The sequence below is a fragment of the Pteropus medius genome, unplaced genomic scaffold, assembly GCF_902729225.1.
Source record: "Pteropus medius unplaced genomic scaffold, Ma_sr-lr_union100, whole genome shotgun sequence".
NCBI lineage: Eukaryota > Metazoa > Chordata > Mammalia > Chiroptera > Pteropodidae > Pteropus > Pteropus medius.
The window spans coordinates 4,550,582-4,571,881 of record NW_024356248.1 but is presented as its reverse complement, the minus strand read 5'-3'; the positions used below and the strand labels follow the sequence as shown (position 1 = coordinate 4,571,881).

The following is a 21,300-nucleotide window of genomic DNA, read 5'->3' as shown; positions in this document are numbered from 1 at the left end:
TGATAAAGTTTGCTTGCCATATTTCAAAGTCCAAATATGTACGAAAACTATCCAATTCCTCCATTTCTCTTTCTAAGACCTCCCAAGGATAAATTTTATGAAACTCTAGTACTGCTAAGAAGCAAAATACAGTATTGTGGAACATCAAACAACCCAATTCTATGAGTTTAAAATAGTTTAATCACAACAAAGCAATGATTAACAGTTAAAGAATAGATCGATCAGTTTTGCTGCTTTAAGTATAACTTGTATTTACTTGAAATATTGTAATGTTTACAAACTTATCTTTAAGCCAATAATTTGGAAAATGCAATGAGAATCTTCTGCAAAAAGATAACATTTATCTCTGTGGCCTTAGAGACTGCATAGCTTTCCAGAAGGCCTCTTTGATGTCTTTGTTTCTCAGGCTATAGATGAGAGGGTTGAGCAGTGGGTTGACCACAGTGTAGAACAAGGCAGCCACTTTGTCCCTCTCCAGGGAGTAAGTGGAACTTGGTCTTGAATACATGAAGAGCAAGGATCCATAGAAGAGCATGACCGAGATAAGGTGTGAAGCACAGGTGGAGAAGGCTTTGCGCCTTCCTGAGGCCGAGCGGATCCTCAGAATAGCCACAAGGATGTTGAAATAGGAAATTAGGATGGCAAGAATGCTGGAGAGGACCGTGAAGCCCACTACACCCAGGAGAACTTTTTCATAGACCCGGGTGTCTGTACAAGACATTTTTACCAATGGTGGTGCATCACAGAAAAAGTGGTCAATGATATTTTTACCACAGAAACTCAGACGGAAAGTGTTGGCAGTATGGGCTATGGCATTCAAGAATCCTCCTATGTAAGAGCCAGCAACAAGACCAGAACACAGAGAGCTGGACATAGTTCCTGAATAACGTAATGGATTGCAGATTGCCACGTGGCGGTCATATGCCATGGCTGCAAGGAGGTAGCACTCAGTGTAGGCTACAACACAGGAAAAAAACAACTGAGCTCCACATTCAGCCAAAGAAATGCGCTTATCTTCTGAGACACAGTTGGCCAGGATTTTGGGAGTATATACAGAGGTGTACCAAAAATCCAAAAAAGACAGATTGCCAATGAAAAAGTACATAGGTGTGTGCAGGTGGGAGTCAATACGAATTAAGATTACCAGGGTCATGTTTCCTGACAAGGTCATCAAATAGAGTGTCAGAAATATTACAAATAGAATCACCTGCCACTGAGGGTCAGCTGAGAAGCCCACCAAAATGAACTCAGTCAGGACGCTACGATTTCTCATTTCCATGTCCGCAGAGAAGAAACCTGATAAGGATTTTGAGGGGTAAAAATTAATTAGTGATTTCTCTATAGAAATAAATAAAGCTATCAATTAATTCAACAATTACTAGGAGGATTTTATCCATATCTATCTAAAATGCTAGGATTTTAGCCTGTGACTTGAGAAGACCACAGGAATTGATGTTAGAATCTAATTTTGGAATTAAGGCTTTTACTTGTTAATTTTTTAATGCAGGGCAAGTTTCTTAGTTTCACTGAACAGACAAGAAAAATAAAGCTTCCAGGTTGTCTGATTGAGTAAAGAAGATATGTACAAAAACACTCAGCATAGTAAGCATTCAAACAAATTTCAGTGTCCTTTGTGTTATTGAGAATTTATGTCAAGCATTGTGCTGATAGTTACACAAATACCAAGGTACTGTACTACTCTTGCAACTAGTAGTACAAATAGAAATATATATATAGTTATATATGTGTGTGTGCATACACACACATAATTAATTACTTATTATGTATCAGTTAATATTCTAACTCCTAATTTTAATCCACTTAATCCTTTCCATAACTTTATAATGTAGGTACTATTATGATCTTCATGGAGTTTAAGAAATAATTCCAAGGTCACCGAAATAGTAAATAGCAGAACTGATTTGAACCCAGAATATTTCTTATCAAGAGTGTATGTTCTCAACTGTTAAGCCATTTATGTCTTTTTCTCTCTTGTTCTCATAGCTAAAGTAACACTATAACTCTCTGAATTTCTTTACTTATTAAAAAAAGCTTTATAATATCCTCTTTCTAAGGAACGATTGTCCCCCACTTTCTCTTATTGATGTGAAACTTGTATACATGGCCGAGGTATTTTTTGATATAATGGATCCTGAATATTAGGAAGAAACCAAGTTTTGGTGTCAAGGATTCATCAAGAAACCACGAATCCTTCAGCGTTCATATCTTGAGGCTACACAGCCCTCAGAGAGAATCTAAAAGGAGGGACTGGTTAAAACACACGGAGTTAGGGCTTATGCCCCAGTAGCTGACTGACTTTCTGCTAGCTAAAAGGGCATGGGAGAAAGCTAAGCCGAGAGAGCATTGTGATTTACTTCGATGTTTAAAACATTAGCCTTTGAGCTAAACCAGATCAGTTCATAATTAGAATGCAAATGCAAGTTTTCTACTTCAAGGTCTGCTATTTCTGCTTGTTAGGAAGCGAGATATCTTAATCTTTAAATATTAGGTGTCCTAATCTTTCAAATGTAGCTGATTGGTGACACTGTGGTAAATATAGCTTGGAATCCCAAAAATCATTCCACTTCTCCAACATTAATATAACTGGATCTCTTCTCATTAACACACAAAGCACAGATGTTTTAGTCCTATCCCTAGTGTTCCATAAGCTGGCTTTAATTTACCTTTATAACTCTCTCCCGCCACTTGTCTTCATCTACTTAGGTCTTCAACCAAACTAAATTGCTCACATGATTTCCTCACAATAATCTCACACAACCTGAGAACTTTATACTTAAAGTACTATGTTGGTATTTATCTGTACATTATAATTGTTTCCTTAATCTGCTCAAGCTTGAGTAGAATAATCTTAGAAGAAATCTATGGTCAATATATTTATAATGTATAAATAATGGGTTATAGCCATCATCTCAATAATAACTATGAACTTTCTCTGCTGTCTATACAGTGAAAAATATCTGGGACTTATTAAACTCATCTTTAATGTAATATAATTTTGAAGGTAATGAAAATATGTAGACAGCCAATTGTTACTCTTCTGCCACTACCCCCTAACAATGCAAATAACTGAAAAAAAATAACTTTTTTGTCTACTGCTCAAAGTCTTCCCATAAGAAGAGGTATTTAAATGAGACGTGAAAAATGGGCTCAATGCCACCCACTGTAGAGGTAAGAAGAGAGGGGAGAGCAGTTCCATGAGGAGAAAGAACACACACCATAACCCTCCCATGAATAGGAGTCTGGTGAGTTCACAGAGCTGAGAGGTTAAATTAAGATGGGATGGAAAGAGGAAACAAGGAATGAGCCACAAAGCTTATTGGAAGCATATTAATGATTTTAGCTTCTAAACCAACAAAAATGGAAGCCATCGCCATTATGAGAAATTAGCATGATCAGACTTACATTTTTAAAGTTTACTCTGGGTGCAGATCAGAGACAAGATTGAAAGGGAGCAAGAGTTCCCTCTTGCCTGGAATCTCTCTGAAATCTTCAACTATCACCTGTTGAGGCCAGTCCCCTAATAAATTATTGTGTAATTTCAAACAAGCTGCCTTGAATGTAGGACAAAACTACTTCAGATTTCTTTGTTTGAAAAAATTTATGTATTTTGTGCCTTAATATTCGTTCCAACTTTTAATAAATTGCTTTTAAATTTTTTTAGAAACTTCTAGATAGAATTATTTGGAATCGTATAAACTTGGACTTTATCCTCATAGACAAGATTCAAAGACTGTCAGTCTCAATCTCTCTTCTAACTAGGAATTTTTATTGATATAGTAATTTAAGCTCAAAATGCTAGAAAAATTTTAAAGACAAAATTCTTTCAAAGTATGGATTGCTAATAAAAGCATCTCCTCTCTATTTTTACATAGGAAACTACAAAATCTTGTGAATTTGATGAAACATAGGACATTGTACTGAAAGACCCAATCTTACAGTTATTCTTCTGAGTTCTATGTGAAACATAACTATATTGCAAATTCATCACATTATATTTTAGTACCAACTTCAATATTTAAAAGAGAAATATGTAAATTAACCAGAAACCAGTGGCCTATATGAAATATTAAAAAAAAAAAAAAAACAGGACCACATTTCTTTACTGATTTCCTGATTTCAAGAGTAGGTTTTGTTATTCTATCTTATGACCTATGATTTGGGGTGGCTTTGTGGTTTACTTTGGCCAAAAGTTTGGAGCATAGGCAGGCAAGCCTGGGTTTCAAGAGGCTTCGCATGCTTCTCTTATCATTTTGGAGATTCTTCCACTACCATGTAAATAAGCCTGGATTAGCTTGCTGGATAAGGAGACATCTGACTATAGTCTCTCTGTGACCATAGCTAACAGCAAGCTTGTTAGTAGGTCCATTCTTCATTATCCAGCCCCCTACTCAACTAATAGCTAACCACATTCATATGAGCAAGATTAGCTGAGAGTAGATGGCATAGGTGGATTTGCATAACTGCATAATTGAAATGGCAATCAAGTTCAAATCTTGATTTCACTCCTTGATAGCTCTGCAGTCTTGAAGAAGTCTTTAACAACTTCCAATCCATATTCTTTCACCTTTAAAAGGTAAAAAAAATTGTCAGTGCTATGTACATAAAATGCATAGCCCAGTGTGTCTTAGGTAGATAGAAAATATACCTAAGTAATGGTAGCTATGTTTATTCTGAGTGAGAGGAATAATAACTGACTTATTTATAAAAGCTGAGCTTCAGGAAAAAATAAATAAAGTCAAGTTTCTACAAGAAGACAATTTAAACCATAATGGTGGTATACTTCAAAATCTTTCTGACATCTTAAGTTAACATTTTTGTCACCTACTCTCACGTAAATGGACAAAGGAGTGGCAAGCTTGGGAGTGAAAGTTCATTGGCCTTGGATTGAGGAGTCCTGTGATAAAGACAGAGCCTGTCACTATCACCTGCATAACTTTAAAAGAGTAACCCGTCGTCTCCATAACACAGCTTCACCCACATGAAAAAAATTGTTGATTCAAGCACCCAACTTCTATGATTCCAATTTGTTAATGTTCTTCAGAATTCATCATAAAAATAGAATGGGTAACCTCATAGGCAACAATACAGCATTATAGAATAGGTTAACAGCCCTTATATATACACATATCTTCAGATACATGGGGTATTATCATCATGTTGGTTGAAGTGAGAGACAGAATTTACCAAAGACAACATTTCCTTTTTACTTTAAAATTTGTGTACTCTTTCTTATTTCCCTAAAAATCAATCCTCTGAGCTTGTTTATATTCTATAACTACTATGTTCCTTAGTTTTTTTAATCTAAGAATTTAACAGGTCTTAAATTTTTGAAATCAAATCAAGGACATCTTTGAGAACGTAATGAAAGTAATAATGCTTCTACAGAATTTTGAAAACACAAAATATGTATAAACACAAAATTTTAGAGAGTTCCCAAATCCTCAGAAATCTATTCATTTTGTAGTTATAATTCTTAATTAAAAATTCTGCCACTAAAAGATACCTCAATTTCTTTTCAGTGCTAACAGTTTATAATTTTAAGAGTAACAAATGCTTCAGACTTTTAATGTTTAAAGCCGTATTCCTAATCTTCACTCCCCAAAATTGATCTATCTAGTCGTATCTTGTATGATTTAATCTTCCAGATTCTTAAGCCGCAGATTAGGAATCAATCTACTCTCTTTCTCTCTTGCCTCCTCTTCAGTCTTCCAAGAAATCCTGGTGTCCCTACCTTCGAAGCACACCTTGGATCAGAGCACTTCTTACCACCTCCATTGCTACAGCCTCAGTTAGATCACCATCATGTTTTGCCAAGAATACTGCAATATCCTTCTAATGTCTATGCACTTGTCCCTCATGTGGTCTATTTCCAGTATATGTCAATATAATCTTGTTTAAGATATGGCCATTTATGACATTCCTGTACTTAAAACAACCTAATACACAACCAATTTATTCTGTTAGAGTCCAATTCCATACAAAGTCCTAAAGGTCCTCCATGAGACAGCTGTCCATTGCCTACAGGTCTTTACCTCCTAAGATTCACTTTATTTTCAATTTCATGCCCTCTTCCCACCAACAATCCCCATCCTTCTTATTCTGTTGAGACTTCGCTCTGTTTTCCCCAAGACCTATTGTCATCTTCTAACTCCTGTTTCTCAAGATTTTTGCCCCTTTTTCCTTACCAGAATGCAAAAACATGGATCCATAAGATTTCTCTGTTTTGTTTACTACTGTATCTCAGCATATAGAAAGTAATTGGCAATTAATAAATATTTCTGGAATAAACAAATGGGTAATTATCTTTGAGTCTTGAAACTTTTTTCCCCTTCAGTATTCAGTAGAAGTATTGTCTACCTCTAACCTAGCTCAAATTATTCAGGACAAATTTACCTTCATGTGGACTTTCCAGGCTCAGCGTACTGTATCACTAATAAGAAGGAAGAGTAAATAAAGAGAGGATTCATCTCCATCAAACTCATAACCATCAAGGTGACCTAAAATCTATCTTGAATTTGAAATAAATTGCAATAAAAATGGGAATGTGGAATAAAACACACAGAAAAAGTGAGAGCCAATTCTGCTGAAAATTTCCATATAGAGCAGCTTCTCAAGTTTTGTGTTTCCCTATAGAAGCTCTGTTTCCTAATCTATCACTGAAACACTAAAAGTTTTGTGAAAGAATGTTTCCCTCTATAACGCCTGAAAATGAGTACCAAGAAGTGAAAAAATATACTAGTACTTTGAAAAGCTCAGAGTACCACGACCACTGGAGTCTGAAAGCATGCCACTTTGGTGTCCTCTTGTTTTCTCTATTGTGTAAGCGAATGCATGATGACCCAGTATAATTACCAGACTGAATTTTGAATTCTAGATGAGTGCTGCAGATATCATTAGTGGAATCCTATTTAGAAGAGTGTGTGTGTGTGTGTGTGTGTGTGTGTGTGTGTGTGTGTGTGTGTGTGTGTGTGTGTGTGTTTGTGTGTTTAGCATAACCATAAACTTTTGAGAGGCATGCCAGATTCTATATCCTCCCTTTTAACTACAACTGAAGTCACGGAGATGCCAAACCACTCAGCTGTCCCTGATCCTAGTTGCTTACCTTTGATCAAGAAAGACACTCCTAGAAATGACACCCTTTTTTCCCCTCTTCTGATGTTTTAGTGCGCTTTTCTGGACCTGACATAGGCTTTTCTCAACAGCCCTTTGGGACTTCTTCTACACAGTAGCCCCAGAAATACACACCTTAGTCTCCAAAGAATCAATTAGAGGTTTTTTTGGTGTATGAAGATGATATATTAATTAGGATATAATGAAATGAGGAGTATTTTATTAAAAGTTGACTCTCTTAATGGATCCAAGTTACAACATAACCATAATTGTGTCTGATATAGGAACTCTTTAAATTGAACTAATTAGAATTTTCTACAAATTATCACAAGATCCATAATTTTTTTCCTTGCCATATGCTCTTCTATCTGTTCAGGCTACCCTTCCTTGTCTCATTCATCAGGAAACTCATCAGTCCATCATGATATGGGTTGAATTGTAACCCCCCAAAAATTCCTATGCTGAAAACTTAACTCCCAGTAACTTGGAATGTGACCATGTTTGGAGAAAGGGCCTTTACAGATGTGATTAAGTTAAAATAGGGTGGTATGGTGAGCCTTGGTCCATCTGATTGGTATCTGCAAAAAAAAGAAAAATGGAAATTTGATATCAAGGATGTTTGTGCATAGAGAAAAGACCATGCGAGAAGAAGCAAAAGGGTGGCCTTCTGTAAGCAAAGGTAAGAGGCCTCAGGACAAATCAACCATGATGGCACCTTGATTTCAGCTTTTTAGCCTCCAGAACAGTGAGAAAATATATTTCTGTTGTTTTAGCCACCCAGTCTGTGGTACGTTATGGTAGTTCAAGAAAACAATTATACTTGATTATTAATCCTAAGGATTTTTACATTGGCACAATCTCATGTTTTCTATATGTGAAAACTATTAAAATTAGGAAATGTGATACATCATAATAGTTTCTAATTTTTATTAATTCATGCATAAAACAGAACAAGCAAAGAAATACAAAGAGGCAGAGAACCTTAATTGTTATCAATCATTACTTTACCTAGTAGAGATTTTCCCTCTGAATCTTGGATGTAAAATTCTTTTAAATTTATCTATATCTCTTTATTTATCTCTCTATTTCTATCTACACTTCCATTTCTGTTTCATACGGCCACTATACTTTTGCCCCTGATTCTATAATTGTTCAGGAAAATGTGCTTTTAGTGGAAGCTCACAGTGATTCTAACATATTTGTTCTCTCTTGTATCTATTGCCAAAGAAGTCTTTGTATCATGGCAAGCAAAGAAATAAGAATCAGAAAAGAAAAATTAACTTGTTTCTTGGGTCATTTTATAGTAGAAATTTTACTTATGACTTCCAGCTCACTTTGTCTCCCAACAAATAGGTTAAGAATCTTGGAAGTCAGAAGTTCTGGGTTTGCATTCCTGCTTTTTCACCATGATTTGAAGCAAATCATTTACTCCATCTAATGCTGACAATGACTCTATAACTAATTTTAATAATCTCATTTATAGATTTAAATATGTATATACAGGCTATATATGAACCTTGAAGTGAAAATCAAAAAGCTGCTCTCTTAACATTCTCAGAATCACAATGATTTTATGGACTCTGTTCTAAGCTAGCAGGCATAGCAGTTTTTCCAAATGTGCCAGCCTCATTTACTTTAAAAACATGTTCAAACACATCATTTTAAAGACAAAAGCAGACCAGTGTTTCCACATTATCCAATGATTTTGGTTTTTTTGTTTGTTTGTTTTATTTTATTTTTGAGCGTATAGTTGATAACAATGACAGGGAGATACTCTGTAAAATAAAGTGCAGCCATCATTTACCAAGCATTTTTATTTAAGAACACTTTGCTCTATCTACCATTTTTCTCAGGGCATCTTTAACATCTTTATTTCTTAAGCTATAGATCAAAGGATTCAACATTGGAATCACCACAGTATAGAACACCGACACCACTTTATCCCTCTCCAGGGCATAGCTAGTGCTTGGTCGGGAATAAATGAAGAGAATTGAACCATAGTACAGAGTGACAGCTGTCAAGTGAGAGGCACAAGTGGAGAAGGCCTTGAGGCGACCTTGAGTACTGCGGATCCTCAAGATAGCAGCGATGATGAAGAGGTAGGAGGCGAGAATAAGCATGATGGGAGTAATGACATTAGAGGCAAGTATAAAATAGAGCACAACCTGGTAGCTTTTCTTCACGTCACAGGCCAGCTTTACAAGTGGGGGAAGATCACAAAAGAAATCATCAATAATATTGTTCCCACAGAAGCTCAGGGTAAATGTCTCACTGGTAATGATGGTGGAGTTAAGAAAGCCACCAAGGCATGAAGCTGCAACGAGACTGGTGCATAGCCCAGAGGACATCACCTGGGAATAAAGCAGGGGGTTGGAGATGGCCACATAGCGGTCATAAGCCATGGCAGCCAACAGGTAACATTCACTATAGGCCAGTCCAGCTGAGAAGAAGAACTGAGCTAGGCAGCCAGCAAAGGAGATGCTTTTGTCATCAGAGATGCAGATCATAAGGATTTTGGGAGCATAGACAGAAGAGTACCAGAGATCCAGGAACGAAAGTCTTCCAATGAAGAAATACATAGGTGTGTGGAGCCGAGAATCAGCACAGATCAGAGAGATCAGTGTTATGTTCCCTAAGAGACTGATGATATAAATGATGAAGAAGATGAAAAAGAGTACTCTCTGTAACCGCAGGTCTGTCGTGAACCCTAAAAGTATGAACTCTTTCACTTTGGTGAAATTTTTCTCATCCATCAGTTTCAGGTTTCTAAAGTCCCTTTCTGTGAAAAGATTAATAAATATGTCATTATTTAAGACATCTGTAGGCTCCTTTCTAGAATTTGCCATTCTAGATCATCAAAAAACCCAACTGATACCCATATGTTGTTCATTGTGAAACTTGTTCATGCGAAATTGGGCGTCATTCTTGTTGGATAACTGGAAAACCATCCTATGCTGCTTTGAGAGGGCAACTATTATGAATATAGCATGCTATGTGTCAGCTTATTTTTTAATCTAATTTTTCTTCCTTTTTGGAGAGGGTGATTTGTATATCTTCTGTTTCAATTTAGGATGATTAAGGACCATGCAGAAAGTATAAAAAAGGGAATTAGAATGGATGTGCTGATGATCTCTCTTCATGTCTTTGAATACTGTTGTCTTTTTCCAGAGAACTCCAGGAAGAATCACACTGCCATTCTTCTAACCTATTTTGGAATTACCCTTGGAAGTGCATTTTACTGTAATTTCTTTGAAGGCTATAATTATATTTTATTCAACTTTTTATTCACAAAACCAAGACCACAAGCTTACATTCAGTAGGAAATGTGTAACTTGAATAAAAGATTTCCTTAGATAATAAAAATTTGACACCATAGCTACTTGTATGACCCTCAAATGGACTCTGAAAGGAAGTAAAAATATTAATCAATCAATCATTGTTTTCATAATGTGGATGATTTTCCTATAGAATCAATAGTAAAAAACAAAACAAAAACAAAGAAACAAAGAAGCTGGCAAATCTGAATGAGGAATATGGTAGGCTGAAGAATGGCTCATAAAGATATCCAAGTTCAATTCCTGAAACTTGTGAATGTTGCTTTGCATAGGGAAAGAGTTATTAAGCTAAAAATGTTGAGATAGGTAGATTATCAGGGTGGGCCCTAAATAAGATCACAATATCCTTATACAAAGGCAGCACATGGAGATTTGACTACAGATACAAGAGGAAAAGGCAATGGGACCATGGTAGCAGAGACAGGTGATACAATCACAAAGAATGCCAGCAGCCATAAGAAGCCAGAAAAGGCAAGGAATGGATCTGTCACTTAGAACCTCTGGGTGGAGTGTGGCCCTGCCAACATCTGGATTTTGGCTCGCTTATATTGGGTTGAACATCTGACCTCCAGAACTACGAGAGAATAAATTTTTGTTGTTGTAAGACACGAAGTTTGTGGTAAATTGTTAATACGGGAAGTTATGGAGCTCAACCTGTAACAGTTTTCTTTCCTTCAGTGGTAGAAGCAGGTGACCAGACTGTTGCCCACAATGGGAGAAGCACCATCTCTGTTCATCTATGTTGCAACCCAGAGGATCTCCACTACAACATATCACAATCAAAAAGGGCTAAATTATGATTATCAGAGCTATGAGCTGACGGGAGATGTAATATTTCTGCTATTTGATCCAAGGCTTAAAAGCCTCCTCTGCTAATGGAAAAACAAACTTAATCTTTGTCAGATACTCAGCTATGGACTTTCAATTGAACTAAAAAACTAAAGAATTGGTCTCCTGGAACTGTATCCATTTGATGGTAGGAATCTATAACTTTTAACCTTAAAATAAATATTAATGCTATAGTCACTGTCAAAGTAAAAATTCTTCATAATAAGCAAAAGAGGATTGGAAGAGTGACATTTCAGTTCCCTTAGTATTTCGCAGCTGTCAGAGGCTAAGGTCATTTTTGACAAAGCCTATTTCTGGAAGCAGCTTAAGACCAAGAATCAAGAGAAATGAGTTATGGTCTTGGTTGCTCCTGCCAATTTTAAATAAACTTTCGAATTCTATTTTCTCACCTATTCTTAGTTCAGTGGGGTTCTTTAAGCTCACAGATGTGAGAAAGCCCTTTGAAAACTAGAAGTTAAAGCTATGTATTGTATTCTCTCTGAACATGATTTCTTCATCTTCATAAACTACACTTCGGATTTACTATTTGCTTTACCTCCCAAGGATTTCCAATTATACCCAAGCTATGATTCCCTAGAGTTTTGTGTGTCCTTGTGCAAAACCCCCCTTTTTTAACAAGTCTTTTGCACAAGATGGGAAATGTCAGGGCTTGTTTGCAAAATTACAATTGGAAATAAAAATTGCAAGAGACAGTGCATCCCTAATCTCTCTTATTTTCTTCTACAGCAATTAAAATATAAAATAAACATATATGTGAATGTGGCCTCATTAGGAACACATATACCAATACTTTAATAAACAAAAAGAGGTCGAAAGTGGATTCAGACGAGACATAAGGCACAGGTAAATAGCATAAATTAAGAAAATATGAAAAAATAAAAACAAGACTGAGCATAAAATGAGGCAAGGGTAAAGCCTGCTGCATACCAAAATGTCCTATCTACTGCTCTGTGCAGACCACAGATTTCACTAGAAATATTCTAGGAGTCCAAATACCCCAAATATACAATTAGCAAAATCCAAAAGACAAGCTACCATCCAAAAGTTTAGGCAACATATTACCATTCTTGATACTAACTTCAAAATCATTTCCCCCAAGTTTCCTTGAAAAGAGAATAGGTTGAATTTAAGGCATAATATATTGAACAGTTTTATTATATATGTAGACACATTTTTAAGTTACATTTACTTGCCATTAATTTGTAGACATAAGCTGGCTACTTCACTTGTTTGATTCAATGGACAATCACACCTTCTCCCCACAAAACATCTCTCGTCCCCAACTTCACACATCTTCCTTCACCAGGCAGTCCCTTTCAGAGGTAGACGCCTCTGGGAGTGGTCATCCAAAAGGAACTGATCTCTTAGTGATCTCTCAGTCTTCTCTAGGCTTAACACACCTGCCATCCCTACTATTCAGTTGATAAATTAATCAGATACTTCTTGAGTTACATATTAATTATAAATATACAATATGATCTCAAAGACATATCTATATCTCTATGATATATATAGTTGCACTCCCCCTAAGGAATTTCTAACCCGTGCATTGCCCAGTGTAGAAAAAGAAACATTTTAAAGTCATAGAAAAATTAACCTATTTTGATTTTTCTATGCATTGACCTACTCTAAAACTAGTAAGTTTCCTAAGAGATAACAGAAGAGACAATGGTGGGCCACACACAACTACAGAGGGTTTATGAGAATGAAAACATCCATCAGGTACATGTCTAATTGCCTATTTCACTGAAAAAGAAAAATAAGACCTGAAGAAAAGACATTTGGAGACATCTCAGCTCACTTCATCAAATATGATTATAGGAAAAAACTTTATTTCACAAAGTAGAATTGTGTTATGGTTTGATGATATTAACAATTGTTTTGTCTTTTATCCATATTGTGATTTACTGACTTTTTTCCTCTGGTTAAGTAAACATATTAATTCATGAACATAAAGTGCCATTTCATTTGAATTTCAACTCAAGTCCAGAATTTCTCACATTACCTTTACAACAGAAGTTGCCTTCTACTCTCCCAAAAGAATCTTCTTTCCAATGGTAGCAATACTGGGAGAAAATATAAGCCTGAGTAGCCTTTTGGGATATACCACTAAAAGCAAAGAGGATCTCGATGTGCTGTTCTGGTGCCAAGTGACCAATTACGATGCTCAGTTATCTTTCTGGAATAAAGTAGGAAGATATCATTCATCACGAATATAATTGATCCAATTAACCTATAAAGCCCTTTTGCTTTGTGAGTTTCATTCATGCATTCAAGGTAAAAGAGAATTCAGCAGAAAGAAATAACCAACAGAATATTCTTTACACAGTAGATGCTTAAGAATTACTTGCAGTCCATAATAACAATAACAATAATCATGATCATGTAAAGACCATAGAATTTTAACTCTGAAATGTATCGACTATCAATTAATAGAGTATGCCCTTTTGCAAACAATAAAACTGAGGGACAGAATTTGAGAAACTGAAATTGAAAGACAAAACCAAAGTCATAGAGTTAGAGCTAACTGTATCTCTTCATCAGACCATAATTATATTTATTCATTCAAAACATATTTATCAAGCAACTTAGGTACCCAACACTGAGTTACTGATGGAGATAAACTCAAGAAAGATAAGGTCTTAGATGATCTTTGCAATGATTAAGAGGCAAGCCCAGGACAGAGACTAAGAGTGAACCCCAGGTCCACAGCTCATTAGTTGTGTGACCAAGAGCAGTTCACTTAAATTCAGCAAACCTCAGTTTTCCTATCTATAAAATGGAAATCATTTGTCTTCTTCACAAAGTGGTTGTAAAGATTAAATGAGATAACATATAATAATTTTAACAAATATCAATAAAATATAAAACAGGCAAAAGCAAAAATAAAAGTGAAATAGTGAGAGATATAGTGCCTGTCCTTGTGGAACTTATGACTTCATAAGAAAGATAATCAAATAATAATATAAATTTATATTTATAAATTATGACTAATGTAGGGGTCATAAGTGTAAATAACAGCATCATTGTAACTGAGGAGTAGAAATAGTTGTGCATAAATTGTGTTAAGTCATACAGCTAGTGATGTGCAGATATAGACAAATTTCAAAAACAGGTCTTCTCGATTCTAAAGCATATTATGTGCTAATTACCAGAGACACTATGAACAAAGTAGAAAGAGTCCTTGTCCTTATGGTGCTTATAGTTCAGATTGTCACAACTACAAAGCAAAGCAATTGCCTGGTGAGATTATGAGAGGTGACATGGCTTGCCAAACCATAAAGAGAGTTAACGGCAGAATCAGTATCATCAGAACACTTGCATGCACTTTGTCTGTCTCAGGGATTCTAGCACTTAGCCTTCTGTCCCCCTTTTGCCCCTGAATGTCTTTCTCTACCTCCACTAGAGCAGGAATTCTCAATTTAAGCCCATTATTCACTAGGAAAAACATAGATGAGCTTCAAGGGGGCCACCATACCCCTGAAAATGTACCCGAGAAATCTTGTTTGTGTGTTCATTTTTTCAAGAAGGTCCATTAGATTCCCAGTAGGACCTGTGGGTCAGAGCCACCAGGCTATAAATACAAGTTTCAGACTCATCTCCCTCAAAATGAAAGCTTTCTAGAGTGATGTTGACACTTTCTAAAATGTGTTTTACCAAAGGCAAACTAGATGAAATTTGTTTTAGAGTGCTTTAGAACTCTGACCTTATAAACTTGACTGCTGAAAAGAGTTTTTAGGCAAACATTGAAATCATTTCTCATTTTGTCATTTTAAACATAACCAGAAGAAGAAGCAAATTAGGTAAAATCTTACGAAAAACATTGCCAAGAAGAAGGTGTAAGTACACGTATACTGATATTTCATGTTGACATTTTCACCAAGAGAGGGAGAAGTAGAGAAAGAGAGAGAGAGGAGATGTCCTCCGTGAAGAATTACTGATTTTCATGTAAAAGAATTTCAAAACAGCAGAGCAATCATGGATCATAAGGGTGAATCATTGTAAGCAATGATTTAATGATTGTAAGCATCATTGTAAGCAAACATTTGTAAGGCAATGGTTTGTTCTGCCATTTAACTTTATCTTAAAAGAAAAAAAAAAGTGGCCCTGTTCTCAAAGTGCTTGCCCTCTACTAAATATACACCATCTAGATACTCATCTGGCCATTCCTCTTTCTGGGCACAGAAAGTCTACACTTCTCAGCACAATTTATAGTTAAGCCGGGATCATGTGACAACATTCTGGCCAATGGGATATGGACAAAAGTGAGGTACACCATTTCTATTTTTGGCCATTAAACCTCATACACAATCATCCATCCTCTCTCTTCCCCTTTTGCCAAACTTGGTGGCCGTGAATTGGTGATGGTGACACCGAAAGAGAAAAGGAATCTGGCCCTCCAAGTCACAAATTAATGGAAAGATGACACATCCCAAGAACTTGAAATGTAATTTAGTCCAGCCTATCTTGACTAACATAGTTTTGGCCACTCGTTAAGAAGCCCAACAATGAAATAGGCATGGCAATTGTTAAAAAACCAAAGGAAAAATATAGTTTCTACTTTCAAGGAAGATAATGTAATCTGGGACAATGTAACTGCAAGCACATATAATACAATATCTTTTGCAGGAAATGTAAAAGGGGAAAAAATCTGCTCAAAGGCATCATCTTTGGAGTTTCCACTCAATTTTGCCATGAACCTAAAACTGTTCTTTAAAAAAAATAGTCTGTTTAAAAAGGTGGGAAGAGGTGGTTGTTATCTCATGAGAATAAAGTTGAATTTGAAGGGGGCTGAACATGAAGGCGAAGGTTGGAGGGGGTTTTCCTTCTTCCCTTATGTACTTCAGTGTTGTTTGACTCTTTTTATTAACAAGCATACATTAATATATTCCCTATGTAATAGAAATAAAAAAGGATGTAAAATGATTTTGCCAGAGTTCATAAATATATTAAATATAATTAATGACATTTTAATAAATTATATATTTGACATTTTTGCCTTTTTACATAATTATTAATCCATATGGGGACAGCCAGAAAATACATTCCAACTTCAGTTTAGCAGAGAAAGTCACCTTTCTTGGTGAATTTGTGCCACCTTGTGGTGTGTAAAAATAACATCACATGTTTAGTGTACCCATATAATTGTTCAACAGGAAGCTCCTTCCATTAGCCATGCTGCTTCCATGCTGCTTTAAGTATTTTTATAGAATCCATACCCTTCAAAGTATCCATGACCAAGAATCCCTACTTTGTAGCATTTACTATCCTATAAAATTTACACATATTTAGGGTTATGTACTTCCTTGTCTCTTCCCTAAACTGTAAACCCTAAAAATGATGGATCCATATCTGGTTTTGCTCTGCAATGTATTATATCCCTACCCTAAACTAACACAGACCTCTGCCTAGCACCTAGCACAGTAGCAGTTGATAAGGATTTGTCAAGTTAATTAATTAATATGCCAAAACATAATCACCTCTGAGTTATTTTTTAGGTTATAAAAAGCAGTGCAAAATAAAAAATATATATGTAATATATATATATATATATATATATATATATATATATATAACAGTATGTTCATCTTTCTATCTGCCTGGATTTGCAAAGATATAATCATGTATATTCTTATATATGGTTAAAAATCCTCTGGAAGGAAACACAGGAATTATTAATACTGACTTAATGTTAGAGAAGGAAGCTGGAAGCCTAGGTTGCGGTCATTTCTTATTGTCTGCTCATTTGCATACTTTCTTGGTGTATTTACCATGAACATATATTATTTTTCAATGTAAACACAGAAAGCCAAACAATAAATAGTATAACCAGTGCTAAATGTAGACGGCATGCTTCTTGTTGAAGGGATTAAGAAGCTCAAATTGGCAGTTACAAAATAGTCACAGGGACATGGACTACAGCATAGGAAATATAGTCAATGATATGTAATAACTACTTACTGTGTCAGGTTGGTACTAGACTAATTGGGGGATCACTCTGTAAGTTGCATAAATGTCTAAGCACTATGCAGTAAACCTGAAATTAATATAAAATAATAATAAATGTCAACTCTAATTGAAAAATTAAAAAATAAATAACCTCTCCTATTGTTGCTGAAGTCACTAATTAGAAACTATAAAAGCAAGCCCATCCAAACTGAATAGATTTTGCTAGAATTTTTACATATTTCATAACTTATTTTTTGGATACAGGTATTATAAACCAAGGCAAAAAAAAATTCACTTTCCAAAGGTTAAAAAAAAATTTATATCTATTTAGGGTGTGTAACATGATGTTTACATATGTATATGTGTTTACATATACATAGTAAAACGATTATTTTATAGATAAGCAAAATTTACATATATAAGAAAATACACAAAATATATTTGCATAGCTATATGCATTTAGAAGATTGTCAATTAATTATCTCATAGAAGAAAGATGTAATTTTTAAAAATGTTTTGGTAGAATCAAGAACAAAGTAGAGATGAAAGAGCGCTAGCATCATTATTTCCCTGAGGGCTCAAACTATTCCCTTCTCCTTATTGGCTTCATTAGAAAGTACCAAGAAACACAGGCTTTCTTTTCAAAAAATTCTCCTCACTGCTCTGTTACAAATTTCTAAAATTTCACAAGAACATAATTGTCTTTTTTGTTTAAATGAAAGATCCTTTAGGAATAGCTGTGAGTTAATGATAAAATGTTATGATTTCTTTTTCTTTCTTCATTTCTTTCTTTTGTTACAAGCTGGTATCAGGTACTCTACAAGGACTAATTGCCCTAAATATCAGGAGGACCAGGTTCTTGACAGAGTTGTGCCTCTGACTCCATGACCTTGAGTAGATCAGTGCTCCACTCCACTTATTAGTTCCCTCACCTGACAAAGAAGAGGCTCAACCCACATCATCTCTAAGGTAGTTTTGCTTCTAACATTTCTGTAACTCAAAAAATGAGTTTGATGCCTGAGTAATCAGCAGCAAACTTTTTTTAAAAATTATTACAGCAAAATGCTAACAAATCATGCTTGCCAGTGTGAGACTGAGGCTCCAAATCCCAGCACTATTACCGATCCCCTTTCTAACAAGATGTCTTGGGCATATTAAGATTGATTGGATGCTCAGATTCCAGTAATTACTCAACCCAAAAGATATGATTTTCTTCATTCCTAAACAAGTTTCAGAGGAACTAATTAATCACGGCAATTTTAAATAAGAAAATTTCATGAATAATAATTCCCATTCGGCTGTGAAAGTTAGCTCCTGGGACCCATCACAGGAGCAAAGAAAGATAGATCCTGAGGGTGGACAATGGCTTTGTAAATTGATTTAAAGCAGGAGGGCCACATTCCACCATTATTGGCTCACTGGTTGCTATCTTCTCTTCTTGGGGTTTGATTACTTGCCCTATGAAACAAAATAAAACAAAAATTTATCCCAATTCAGCGAAAACTGGCAAACCCAGGAGATTCAATTAATTTATAAATATCAGAAGATGTGGGAAAGGCTGTAATCCAAATCTGTTACGTTGAAGAACATGAGTCTCGCAGGACGTTTGGACACTAGCTCTCGATCTTGAGCACGTACTTTAAAATTCCTGAGTTTCATTGCCTTCAAATGTAACAGTAGGTTAAACAAGAGTACCTGCAGTGGAGAATTAAATGAGATACTGCACGTAACATGCCTAGAATAATGTAAAAGTTCAATAAATATTGTCATTATTGCTTAGTCATCGTTATCATTCTTACCCAGGCTATTACTGTGCTAGCTCCCACCAGGTCCTCTCACCTCCAATCACTCTTCGTTTCTGTCCATCCTGCACAAAGGCACCCTTTCAACTGGGTAGCCCTACATCTTAAATTTTACCATTCTAAACATTTCCAAGTGTATGATTCAGTTATATGAAATACAGTCACATTGTCACGCAACCATCACCACCATTCATCACCAGAATTCTTTTTTGTCATCCCAAATTGAAACTCTGTAACCATCAAACCATAACTCTGCATTACCTTCTCTCCCCAGCCCTTGGTTACCGCAATTCTACTTTCTGTCTCTACGAATTTACTATTCTTAGTACCTCGTATAAGTGGAATCATACAATATTTGCCCTTTTGTGTCTGGCTTACTTCACTTAACATAATGTCTTTAAGGTTCATCTATGTTGTCACATGTGTCAGAATTTCTTCCCTTTTTAAGGCTGAATAATATTCTGTTGTATGGAATTTCCACATTTGATTATCCATTTATCTATCAATGGACATTTGGGGTGTTTTCACCTTTGGCGGTGATAACAGTGCTGCTATGAATATCAGTCAGCCTTTTCAGATATGTGAAGACAAAGCAAAGTTTTCCTGCCGAGCTAAAAATCAATATGGTGATATAAAATATTGGCCAGTTTATAATCAGCAAAAACACTAAGCATCTACTCTGTAGCAAGCATTCTGCTAGGGGAACAGCAGTAAACAAAAAGAGCTTTTTAATCAGCTTGCAAATTATAGGTGTGCCAAGAAATATGGGGACGAAGAAGGGGCAGCTGGTCACCCTAGCCTGGTAGGCTGAGACCACATGCCACCTCCTCAGGCACTCGTCAGAACACAGCTCACACAGAGCAAGTCTGATGGCATGCATGCCCCATGATCCCCACAGAGACTAACCCCAACATCCACTGCTTTGTGCTCTGCTTCACTGCAGTGCACTGGTTTGGCCTAATTCAGATGCTTAAACAACCACCTCAACAGCCCCACTGCGAACGAGGGACCACAGCATAGGTACCTGCTCCCGGTGTCCATGGAGATGTAGTCAAGCAAAGGATGGCCTGATGAAGTCTCCTGGCAAGTGCAGCTCCACGTGGACTCCCAAATCTGTCTTCATATTTGTCAGATATTTCTGTACCTTTCAGCTGATTATCATTTTATTGATGTCTAGGCTGCAACATGACTAACATTTTATGAACGTTGAACAAAAAAGAGATCCATCTGACTTTGAAATACGCAATATATAAATTTTAGATTGGGTTTGAGGTCTATTTTCATTATAACAAGAGATCTCAACAATGTCAAAAAGAAAATGAAAAGCAGTGTTAATATCATTTCTTTAAATTTAACTTCAGCTCCTTTCAATATATGAATGCTGTATAAATTCATTTTCAAGTTATTATTAAAAATTACTTATCAAGAATTGTTCATGGTAATTTCAGCTAAAAACCTGAGATGAAACTATTGTGCTCAAGGAAGCAAACTCCAATTTCTCATTCAAAAATTTGGAAAAAATTATTTGTAAATTGTGTACAAATTCAAAACATCTTCCCTATCATTTTCGTATTTTATTTTTATTACAACGCGATATTTAATAAATAACAAAATGTCTAAACAGGCCCATTTAGATAATCCAGTTCTTTTGCAATGTCTTCGATATATTGTACAATTGTCATTTTTCTTTATTTACCATGACATGAAAAGTGTCAAGCCCTCCAGTGGGTAATTTTATGTGTCAAATTGATTTGGCCACAATAACCAGATATATGGTCAAACATTATTCTGGATATTTCTGTGAGGATGTTTTTGAATGAGATTAGCATTTAAATCAGAAAACTGTGAGTACAGTAGATTGCCCTCCATAATCTAGGTGGACGTCATCTAATCAGTTGAAGGTTGGCATAGAATAAAGTCTGACCTTTCCTGAGCATAAGGGAATTCTGCTGCAGACTGCTTCCTGACCTGAACTACAACATTGGCTTGTCCTAGGTCTTCATCTTGATGGTCCTCAGACTTGAACTATAGCATTGACTCTTCCTTGGCTCTGCGGGCTGCCAGTCTCTCCCCACCCAGGCCCCTCTCCCCCACCCCCTCGCCCAATTTTGGACTTGCCAGCCTCCACAATCTCCTGAGTCCATTCCATAAAATAAATGTCATTTATTTAAACAATCTCCTGAGTCCATTCCATAAAATAAATGTCATTTATTTAAACACACACATCCTATTGG

General features: G+C 35.8%; 2 protein-coding genes across 2 annotated transcripts; both read right to left on the bottom strand.

Annotated features, from left to right (window-relative positions):
- Positions 1-340: 340 nt before the first annotated feature.
- Positions 341-1,279, bottom strand: LOC120600756 (olfactory receptor 9G4). The gene has a single exon (XM_039860269.1). It carries the CDS (start codon positions 1,277-1,279, stop codon positions 341-343), a length of 939 nt encoding a protein of 312 aa, XP_039716203.1.
- Positions 1,280-8,827: 7,548 nt separating this feature from the next.
- LOC120600812 (olfactory receptor 1013-like) lies at positions 8,828-9,884 on the bottom strand. Its single transcript, XM_039860341.1, has one exon. The coding sequence runs from the start codon at positions 9,882-9,884 to the stop codon at positions 8,949-8,951; it is 936 nt and encodes a 311-aa protein (XP_039716275.1). The 3' UTR covers positions 8,828-8,948.
- Positions 9,885-21,300: the final 11,416 nt, after the last annotated feature.